A 12,076-nucleotide genomic window follows, 5' to 3' on the forward strand; every position below is an offset into this window, starting at 1 on the left:
CTCTACAATCCACTAACACACTTGGTGCAGGAAATGAAGTCCATTCTTCCAGCACAAGTGGCAAGTCTAAAAGAACATTGCATCGGTCACAGGTAATTCAGGTCCTTACCAAAACTTTCTTTGTCTCACCGGCCCCTGCACATGAGCTTGTTTTTAATGTGGGGCTGTTCAGAAGGGCTGAGCTGCTGCTCTTGTACCTTTTCTTTAAAAATAAAAAAACTGAGGTTAATAACTTGTATCTTCCATGCAACAGAAGAATGTTGGATGTTATTCAAGTAAATTGTGGAGCCAAAGAGCCAACAGCTCTTGTTACTATTACTTTCTAACAAATAATCCATTCCATAATCTTCAAAACCACTAACTTACTCTACAGCAGCAGGCAGAGTTGTTTTTTTTTTTTTTTTTTTTTTTTTTTTTTGGTTTTTCGAGACAGGGTTTCTCTGTGTAGCTTTGGAGCCTGTCCTGGAACTCGCTTTGGAGACCAGGCTGGCCTCGAACTCACAGAGATCCGCCTGGTTCTGCCTCCCGAGTGCTGGGATTAAAGGCGTGCGCCACCACCGCCGCCCGGCTTGTTTTTGTTTTTTAAAGCAAGACTCTTTGGTAACAGCTTTGAAGCTCTAAGCAGGATTCCTAAGAAACTACCCGGGACTCTCTCTGTTCCTTTTCCTGGAGTGATCCCTTAGGGCCTTCTTTTCACCCACTAACTCTATCCATGCCAACAGTCCAGTCAGGAAAAGACCAGCTAACTGCAGCAGTGCTAGCAAGCACACTCCACATAGGAAGACAGGAAGGAAAGTGAGGTCAGTAGACTCAAGCCATGGGGGAAGGGACTCACTTCTGGTAAAATGTTCCTTCCCAACATGGCTTTGAATACAAGTAAATTACAGCAAAGGGGAAGCCACACAATTAGACAGATTAATGTACAAAAAGTATAAGAATGAGTTCTAATCTGTTATTTCACCCAGTTCTGTAAGATAATTACAACAATCATGTTTCTGTGAAAATGTATTATCAAATAAAACGGGAAGAAACACCTTTTCTAGCTAGAAAAAAAAAAAGATAATCACAACAATAGAGACAGCTTTCTAAACTAATCTATTATAACATGGAGCAAAAACACTCCCCTTAACCCCCAGGGAACCTAGAATTCCTAAAGGCAGGAAATACTCTGGAAGGGTATATCTAGCAGACCACAGACAGAAAAAAGTTCTAAAGCCTTATACTTTCTTTGTTACTCTCAACAATTGATAGACAAAATTAAATTAGAAGAGGTTAGCTAACAAGAAGATCCACACGGAGAATGTCTTGGACAGATTTTCATCAAGCATATATATCACAACCATCACAAAGAGCACTAGACACCCACCAGACTATGTGGGACCCCATCCATCCAATCTTCTCTGAAGGCCAACTTAACCAGGAAACAGGATGGTAAATGATACCAGACGTGAGACGATTTCAACATCACATAAATTTAAATGTTAACAAAAGTAGGAAATGTTTTTTTAAAGCAGCACATGACTCTCAATAAAAAGAGACTCTCAAATACCCAAGCCAATAATGGGAAACAACAATAATAAAATCACTCAGCACTGCTCTTAAAATGTTACGTGATACGAATTACCCTTCTTAATTATATTTTACATAAGCTAATATGAAAATTATTTTCCCTGAATATACACTCTAAGGCAGCTGAAGACCTTACAAGTTACAGATCAAGAATCTGATCTGCCAGGGCTGGAGAGATGGCTCAGCGGTTAAGAGTACTGACTGCTCTTCCAGAGGACCCAGGTTCAATTCCCAGCACCCACATGGCAGTTCATAACTATTTATAACTCCAGTTCCAAGGGATCTGACACCTTCACACCAATGCACATAAAAATAAAGTCAAATAAATTATTTTAAAAATTCTGATCTGTTGGGGGCTGAAGAGATGGCTCAGTGGTTAAGGGCACTGGCTACTCTTCCAGAGGCCCCAAGTTCAATTTTCAGCAACCACATGGTAGCTCAAAACCATCTATAATGAGATCTGGTGCCCTCTTCAGGCATACAGGCAGAACACTGCATACATAACAAATAAATAAATAAATAAATAAATAAATAAATAAATAAATAAATAAATAAATATTTTTTAAAAACCTTATCTGCCAAATAATCAATAAAAGCAAAAGAATTACATGAATATAGACTTCATAAGAAGGGAAAGAATTATTCTTATTCTCCACAGATGAAATGCTATGCCAAGAAGATCCATACCTGGCTGCTAAGTATCGTCCACTATTTAACACAAGTGTGAAAGGGACCAACAGTATTCAAGCCTACTATCAGAGTAGCCTTAGCTTCTCATATATTCCTCATTTGAAACCCTTCCCTAATAAGTTTGGTTAAGCTCTGCCAGAGCCACACATACCTGCCTGTTTGGGTGACCCGTGTCCTTGTTCTTCATAGTCTCATATCCAGACACCCGGGGACGTCGGCTCATCTGGAGGGCCACCAGGTCCTTCATGATTGAGTCTAATGCCTCCTGTTCATCTGCATTGAAAGAGAGAGCATGTGGGCTAAGATACTTCAATAAAGGCCAATAAAACACTATTTCCACCAATTATATTTCTAATATTCCAGGGAGTAAAATGACACATCTGAGCCAGATGTGGTGGCACATGCCTATAATCCCCTCACTTGAGAGGCAGAGGCAGAAGGATAACTACAAGTATGAAGTCAGGCTGGGTAACATAGCAAGACCATTTCAAAACACAGCAACAAGACAGACCCTGTAACTCCAGTCACACAGTGGTTAAGAAAAAGATAACTAAGGTCAGGCTATAGCAATATGAATTTTAATGTTCTCTTAACAATCCTCCAGATTTCTGGCAATGCACTGGTTGGCACTGAGGTAGTAGTTTATTCAATGCCAGAGGAATTCAACCATGAAAAACTTGAAAAGTTATGAGAAACAGCACAGCACAATATAGTTGGTTATTGAATGAAAATAGATAAATTCAGCAAACTAATTTGGGGCAGGATTGGTCCTAGACCTACCTACCTATCATCCTTCCTTCCTTTCTTTTTAAAAAGGGCCTCACTATTTATGTAGCTCAGGCTGGTCCAGAACATGACAGACATCCTCCTGTCTTAGCAGGCTAAGTGGGATTTTTACAGGATTGGCAACTACATACATCCAGCCAGACTTACTCTTAAAGCACTATGTGTAAAAGAGGACATCTTAAAGGACTGCAGGCAGCTGCTTTGAACACAGTTGTTTTACATGTCTAACCTTTAAACACTGCTTCTAACTACAAATTTTACAGGTTAGGCAGCTTCTGACGGGGAAGTCAAAGGGTAGTTCTCCCGTTTTTCTTCCTTAACTGGCCCGAGCAATGCATCGTCTCTACCTTACTGGCTTTACTTTTAACCCCTTTCTCTTAAGCACTGTGGAATACTAGAGTTCTCACTTTCTGAAGACAAATTGTCCCAAACCCAGAATACAAACCAGCCCAATCTCAAGCTTTATGAAATTCTCCCAGAGATCTTTACCCATTCAAATAACATTTAAAGACTGAAAATAAGTCTATCTGTTGATCTGGAAGAGAACATGTGGGTGAGCTGTCACACTCCCCAAGTGACTCACTTGGGAACTTAGGGCACACCTTTAAAAAAAGCAAGTAAAAAAGCCTCCACCCAAAGACAGTGCCCATCTTCTGCCCTTTATTCTTGTCCCTTAGAAATATTAATACTCCATGGGAAAGAAAGAACAGCATGAATCTGGTCTCTTCTCCAACACTACTTGCCTCTCCCCTCTTCCTAGGACACCTCTGAAGAGACATAGGAAAGGAAGTACAAAGATACCTATAAAGATATTTTTGACTGTCCTAAAAAGTAAAATTAAATTTACAACTTGCAAGAAAAAGAGTTAGAGTAGTTTCCTATATACTTCCACTTCAAAATATATACAAAAATTGTCAATCCAGTACCGTGGCCATGCCCTTTAACCCAAGCACTGAAGAGGCTGAAGCAGGAAGTTCTCAACTTGGGAAACCAACCTGGACAATGCAAGACCCTGTCTCAAAAAAACAGGAGAAAGGAAGATGTATTACACATATAGTTCTAATGCTCAAAGATTAGAAACCTTCAATAAAATAATTCAGTAATGGATATAACTAATGAGGAAATGGGTTCTTGAGAAAGGCAAACATAAACACAACTATTTTATATGTTTCTAGCAATTTCTCTATTGGCCTTTTAAAGAAAGAGAACTTGATGTAGAAAGGTGGCTTAGCTGGAGCAGCTGAAGAGAATTTGCTTGTCCTACTGTTTTTAATCTAATAACCAAAACTAAAAAAAAAAGACAAAGACAAACAAAAACCAAGCCAGGCAAGGTGTCGCACACCTTTAATCCCAGCATTCAGGAGCAGAGGCAGGCGGAGCTCTGGGACTTCAAGGGCAGACTGGTCTATATAGTTCTAGGCCACTCAGGGCTACACAGTGGGATGCTGTCTTTAAAAAAAAAGACAAAGGGGGGGGGTGTTTTTAAGGGCTGGCGAGATGGCTCAGTGCAACACTGGCTGTCCTCTTGCAGAGGACCTGGGTATGATTCCCAGCATCTACAGACAGCTTACAACCATCTATGCCTCCATTTCCAGGGGAGCCAGTACCCTCTTCTGGCCTCCTCTAGGAGCAAGGCAAGCAAGTGGTGCACAGACATACATGCAAGCAAAACACCAATACACAGAAAATAAAATAAATTAAAAAACAAACAAGAACAGAGGCTGGGGGTATACATGTGCAAGACCCTGGATTCAATTCTTAGCAACACACACACACACACACACACACCCTAAAGCATAGTATCTAAACTGGCTTAAATGTGATAGACACAATATAAGTAAGATTAGCACTAGATAAACATTATCTGAGAAGCATCCAGTAAAAGTATTGTGAGCTTAATATATGTATGGAGGTTTGGGAAGGTTGGTTTTTGTTTGTTTTGGGTTTTGTGTGTGTGTGTGTGTGTGTGTGTGTGTGTGTTGTTTTGGTTTGGGTTCAGTTTGGAGACAGTATAGCCCTGTGTAGCCCTAACTGGCCTGGAACTTGCTATGTAGACCAGGATGGCCTCACTGAGGGGTCCACTTGTCTCTACATCCCATGTCCAGCATACATGAAGTTTTTAGTATCAATATTACCATGTGAAGAATTAAGAATGTCAGTGTAAGTTGTTAGTATTAGTGGTTAACATATTTCAGTACTTGCCTATTATGTATCAGGCCCTACTTTCAATCTCTAGGAGAGAGAGGGAGGGAATATTAAAATTTGCCATTGTAAGGGCTGGTTTATCAAGCTGACAAAGTTTTCCTCCAGGAAGCTAACCAATTCTCAGTGTTATTTGGTGTTCCTAGTACGAACTAACAACATACTAGGAGAACAGTTTGGCATTACTGACTGAAATCTAGGACAGCTGACCTAAGTGAGGCAGGGTTATAAACTGAATTTTACGAGGTCAAGCATAAAACTAGAAGCAGTGAAGTGTTTCAACTGATATTTCCAACTACAGACATAGATGAAGACAAGAAGTGAATTGGATGGCTCTTTTAGGCATTGCATCCCAGACTGAGATTTTAACTAAATTATCTGGATTCCTATAAAAGCAACTCTTTCAAAAACAAGAGCTTTCTTAGAAGGCAGCAGTCAAGAATATGAACTTTGAGTCAGAAACAGATATCTGAGTTTAAGGAACCCTTAAATAAATCATGTCTATTCCCTAAATTTCAATTTCCTCATTTGCAAAATGGAGGTAATAAAGCATCATTTTACAGAACTGCTAAGATAGAGACACAGAGAGATGAAGAAAGAAGAAAACTTACAAATTACTTCTCATGGTACTTAGTAATGCTTTAAAAATGCTGGCTGGTATTGTCATCAATATGAAAAGGTCAGTGGAAAAAGACTGGAAGGGCTATTTAATCTACCCTAGATTTAATTTATTCCTGAATTTTTATTAATCATTAACAATAACCATTTGCTCAATATCTACCATGCATTATACATTAGAAAGCTTTTTTTAAAAAAGATTTATTTTACTTATGTGAGTATTTTGCCTATGTATATATACCACATGTATGCATGCCTAGTGCCCACAGAGAGGCAAGGAGACAGTGGATTCCCTGGAACTGGAATTACGGATGGTTCTGAGCTGACAAGTGGGTGCTGGGACCTGAACCCAGGTCCTTTGCAAAAGCAGCCAGTGTTCTTAACAGTTGAATTACCTCTCACTTTAGAACATTTTTTTTTAAAGATTTATTTATTTATTATGTATACAGTATTCTGCCTGCATGTGTCCCTGCAGGCCAGAAGAGGGCACCAGAGCTCATTACAGATGGTTGTGAGCCACCATGTGGTTGCTGGGAATTGAACTCAGGACCTCTGGAAGTGCAGTTGGTGCTCTTAACCACTGAGCCATCTCTCCAGCCCAACTTTAGAACATTTTAAAAGCAGCCAGGAGTGGCTAAGCCTGACTTTAATCCCAGCACTTGGGAGGCACAGGCAGGCAAATCTCTATGAGTTTGAGGCTAGCCAGATCTTATAGTGAGCTCTAGGACAGCTAAAACTACATAGTGAAATCCTTATCTCAAGAAAAGCAAAAGAGAGAGAGAGAGACAGACAGACAGACAGAGAAAGTTTTCAAAGGTACTTCAGGGCATCCAAACTCTTGGGGTAAAAACATAAACAAGCTGGGAATGATGGCACATGCCTTTAATCATGGGAGGCAGGGGAAAGAAGACCTTTTGAGTTTGTGAGGCCAATCTGGTCTCCATAAACAATTTCAGGCCAGTCAGGACTACATAGTGAGACCCTGTCTCAAAACAAAACAAAACAAAACAAAACAAAAATAAATAAACTTTAAAAAGAATAAACATACAATGTCATTTTTAAAAGCAGGCATGTTGACACACACCTGTAACCCAGCACTTAAGATACTATCACAACGCACGCCTTTAATCCCAGCACTCGGGAGGCAGAGCCAGGCGGATCTCTGTGAGTTCGAGGCCAGCCTGGGCTACCAAGTGAGTTCCAGGAAAGGCGCAAAGCTACACAGAGAAACCCTGTCTCGAAAAAAAAAAAAAAAAAAAAAAGAAAGAAAAAACAAGATACTATCACAAATATGAGGCCAGCCTGGGATATAGAGTGAGAGTCTGTCTCAAAAAAATAAATAAATAAAAATAAAACACACACACCCCAAAAGGCTAAACCAAGTATGATGGCACATACCTCCAAATTCAATTTTCAGGGAAATTGAAGCAGGAGGATCACAGCAAGTTCAAGGCCAGGTTGGCTTACACAGCAAGACCTGGACTAAAAACAACAATAACAAACAAAGTAAGCTAACATGGACAATATACAAACCAGTATATATAAATACAAAAGTGTGAAAATATTTTTAAAATGTGAGTAGCAAGGATTTATATATAGATGATTTTATATAATCAGTGACAGATTAGATTCTTTCAGAACAGCAAGCTATTTCAGCTATGCCAGAAAGCTTACAAAGTGAGCTGAAGAAGAAAAAAAAATAAAGAATTATCAAATAAGGGATAAGGCAGAGAAAAGGGAATCAGACTTTGATCAATAGGCTACCAGAAAGAACCATAAAAAAGAAGAAAATAGTAGAGATTAAGAAATTAGGGTTGGGGCTGGAGAGATGGCTCAGCGTTTAATAGCACTGGCTACTCTTCAGAGGTCCTGAGTTCAATTTCCAGCAACCACATGGTGGCTCACAACCACCTCTAGTGGAATTTGATGCCCTCTTCTGGCATAAAGTCATACATGCAGATAGAGCTCACACATAAAATAAATAAATCTTTTTTTTAAAAAAAAAAGAAAAAGAAATTAGGATCATTTGTTGTGGCATGCCTACAATCCTAGTGCTTGAGAGGTAGAAAGAAGCAGGAGTTCAAGATTATCCTCCACTCTATGGTGAGTTCCAGGCCAGCTAACAATAAATGAGAATCTGTCTCAAACGAACAAACATGGGGTGTGGCGATGGCTCACTGGGTGAAGGCACTTGCTGCCAAGCCTGACAACTTGAGTTGGATGTCTGGGACCCACACAGAGGAAGGTGAGAGCCAACTGCCAGAAGCTGTCCTCTAAACCTCTACACACACACACACACACACACACACACACACACACACACACACACACACACCACGGCACATGTGCCCTGCCACCCATAAAAACGCACCCACAGGAAAAATAAATAAATACATGTTAAAAGAAAGTTAGGAATCTAGGAAGGGTATGATATGTGTATTCACAGAAAACAGGGAATCTACAAAACAAGGATCTGAATTCAAGTTTTGAAATGGAAGCACAGGTCGGCAAGATGGCTCAGCAGGGAACGGTGCTTTGCCATCAAGCCTTACAAACTGAGATTGATTCCTGGAACCCACATGGTGGTAGGAGAGACAACCCCCACACAAATTATTCTCAGACCTCCACACATACACTGTGGCACATGTGAGCATGTACCTGAAACACACACAAGAAGGAAGCGGGGATGGCCGGGGAGGGGAGAAGAGAAGAGGGGAAGAAAGGAGGGGAGGGGAGCAGAGGCTCCTAAGAAATCACAAGCAAGCAGGTACCTGTAATTCTCAGTAGCTCGTACTTTTTCCTCTCTTTTTTTCTGACCTATGGTGTGGGGCAATATACTCTCCTTTCTAGCTCCAGTAGGAAGTTACTTTTCCACATTGAACTTCTATCTGAAAGGTCTTTAAGGTACTTCCCTTTTATGAGTTCTCTTGGTTAACCCAGAAAAATTACAGGAAGTACCATGTCTTGTAATAAACATCATCCTACAAGGTGTCTACTATGCCACACACTCTCTTTTCCACATTTACAAATCCACAAAGTAACATTTTGTTGTTGTTGGTTTTTCTAGACAAAATTCTCTATGTAGCCCTGGCTGTCCCGGAACTTGCTATGTAGACCAGGCTGGCCGCAAACTCAGAGAACAGCCTGCCTTTCTCCCAAGCACCAGGATTAAAGGAGTGCTCCACCACACCCAGTCTAAAGTAATATTTTAATCTTTGTTTTCACTTAACTAATGATGTTATTTCTTCATCTTGCCAAGGCTCTGTCTTAGCTCTGCCAGGTCATCTGATTAAACTGCTCAACTCAAGAGAGCCCATGCTTCCGAGTCCCTGAGTCAGATTTTACTTTCTCTTCATGACATTTCATGTATTTCCACCGCCTCTACCCTGACCATATCCAGGCAAAAACCATTTTACAATAAGTATATTCAACAGACTCAATCTTCAATTCACACACACAAAAAATTGCTTCTTCAAGAACATGAGTGAAGACTGGTGAGATGGCCCAGCCTATAAAAGCTCTTGCCATGCAAGCCTGATGCTCAGATCCACAGTGAAAGGAAAGAACTGACTTCTAAAAGTTGTCCTTTGATCTCTCTCTCTCTCTCTCTCTCTCTCTCTCACACACACACACACACACACACACACACACACACACACATACACACACACAAAAAAAAAAAATTTAAAGAGCATGCATGGTTCAGCCAGGCATAGTGGTGCACACCTGTTGATCCTAGCACAGGAAATGGAGGCAGAAGGATCAAGAGTTCATGGGCAAGTTTAGTTTGAGCCCAGTGTGGGCCACATAAGACCCAGTTTCAAAAAACAAACAGAAAATGGTTGAAGCCAATAGTGGTGACTTACATCTGTAATCCCACCAACTAGGAGGCAGAAGCAGGTGGATATGTGTGAATTCCAGGCCAGCCAGAGCTACAGGTTAAGATCCTGTCTCAATCTCTCCACAAAAGAAAGTGTAATTTTTAAAAAGAACATTGAGCCAAGTGGTGGTGACACATGTTTTTAATCCCAGAACTTGGGAGGCAGAGGCAGGCAAATCTCTGAGTTTAAGGCCAACCTGGTCTACAGAGCGAGTTTCAGGACAGCCAGGGATACACAGAGAAATCCTGTTTAGAAAAACCAAATAAATAAATAAATAAATAAATGAATAAATAAAAAACAAAAACAGTATTGAAGTTTTGCTAAAAGGTTAAATACTGGTATTCATTGTTCTGTTACTCGGATCTATAGCAATCTACAAAAATTAACTAAGGCTCAAAATGTTAAATACACATTACAAAGTAAAGCACTGCTTCCTCGTAAAAATCAATAGAATCACCATTTTACACCACTGTGTGTGTATTTATTCACAAGTACTGTGCATGTGCCTGTGGAGGTCAAAGGTTGGAATCAGGTATGTTCCTGTACACTCCACCATATTTTGGGGACTGGAACTCATTGAACCTGGAACTTATCTATTTGGCAAGGCTGGCTGGCCAATAAGCCCCAGGAATACTCTTGTAGGCCTCCCCAAGCACAAGTCCCCACACCTGGCTTTTCATATAGGTACTAGGGATCTGAACTCAGGTCTTCAAGCTTGCATGGTAAGGACCTTACTGAAGAAAGTTAACTGTCAGCCCCTCTTCACTATATTTTAATACTTGATGAAACTAACGTAAAGCACCACAGACTATATTACATTATGTGTTAGTGTGTGTGAGTGTGTGAGTGTGTGTGTGTGTGTGTGTGTGTGTGTGTGTGTGTGTGTGTGTGTGTGTGTGTGTCGTAACCCTTAAATTACAGAATTGGTCTCTTCTTGCAAATAATTATACACTTTTGGCAAAGTATCTACAATAACTTACTGGTTGAGCATACCTAATCTGAAACTCCAAAATCTGAAACAGACAAGGGATGCTCAATCAGTAAGGTTTAGGCAAGCATTCCGAAATCAAAGGTGGGGGATGCTGGTGAGATGGCTTAGTGGTTAGGAGCACTTGTTGCTGTTGTAGGGGACCTGGGTTCAATTCTCAGTACCCACATACATTGGTTACAAACCATCTGTAACTCTAGTTACAGATGGAACTATCTGGAACTATCCAGGGGATCTGATACCCTCTTTTGACAGCACCAATAATGCACATGGTGCACATGCAGGTATACAGACAAAACACTCACAAATAAAACAACTAAATCTAATTAAAAAAAAAACCCTTTTACCTACAAAATCTGAAACATTTCTGATTCTCAGTACTTTGATAGTATGAACAGACTCTTAAGGGTCTCACACATGTTAGGTAGGGCACTCTACCACTGAGCTATATCCCTAGCCCTGATTCTAAGCACTTTAGATAAAGAATACTCAATCTTAATTTGTTTGCATATTTCTGCTTCACCTTACCTCTCTTCACCTTACCTCTTGGAACAGAAAAATGCAGGCCCAGGGCTTAATACTACACCTGAACAAAGGATGTACTTGTCAAATGGGCAAAGAGTAAGTGGACAATTTATTAAAACAAAACAAAACAGGAACACTTGCAACAGGAAAACTGACAACTTGGTTTAGAATTGTAATTATAGCTTCCAGAACTAGGTCTGTGTTTCTAGGGTTCCAAGGCTTGGCAACACCTGGGGACAGTCTCATTTGGCTAGAATCTAACCACCCATATAGTAGACTCATGATTAATAGTAGGCATGATTAACAACTGTTTTGGGAGAATCTTGAATCACAGTTTAATAAATTAACACACCTATATCACGAGTAGATTTTGTTTTTGTCCTTTACGATTTATTTTTATTTATGTGTACGTGTTTGTGGGAATGTCAAAAAGAGAGCGTTAGATCCACTGAAGCTGGGATTTCTGGAGGTTGTGAGTGGCCTGATTAGAGTACTAGAAGCCAAGCTCAGGTCCTCTAGAAGAGCAGGAAGAGTTCTTAACCACTAACTAATCTCTCCAGCCCCTGGTGTTTGTTTTTTGAGACAGAGTCTCAGGAGCTGAGGTCATCCATACAAGACACAGGAGTAGAATTTTGATATTTATTTTTAAATTATTTTTTAATGTGTAATGTGTTTAACTTACACACACACACACACACACACACACACACACACACACACACACACACACATCTGTGTACCACATGTGTGCCTGGTGCCCACAGAGGCAGAAAGGGGGCTCCTCTGGAATTAGAGTAACAGACAGTTGTGAGCTGCC

General features: G+C 40.3%; 1 protein-coding gene across 2 annotated transcripts in view; it reads right to left on the reverse strand.

The window, feature by feature from the left end:
- The window catches only part of Map3k3 (mitogen-activated protein kinase kinase kinase 3), an 82,912-nt gene that overhangs the window by 66,738 nt on the left and 4,098 nt on the right, over window positions 1-12,076 (reverse strand). For both annotated transcript variants that reach the window (XM_052759152.1, XM_052759151.1), the window contains exon 2: window positions 2,411-2,532. In XM_052759152.1, coding sequence (XP_052615112.1) covers window positions 2,411-2,532 — 122 coding nt within the window. The remainder of the gene's footprint in view (window positions 1-2,410; window positions 2,533-12,076) is intronic.

The sequence above is a fragment of the Peromyscus californicus genome, unplaced genomic scaffold (genome assembly GCF_007827085.1).
Source record: "Peromyscus californicus insignis strain IS unplaced genomic scaffold, ASM782708v3 Scaffold_3__1_contigs__length_106647218, whole genome shotgun sequence".
In the NCBI taxonomy this organism is placed as follows: domain Eukaryota; kingdom Metazoa; phylum Chordata; class Mammalia; order Rodentia; family Cricetidae; genus Peromyscus; species Peromyscus californicus.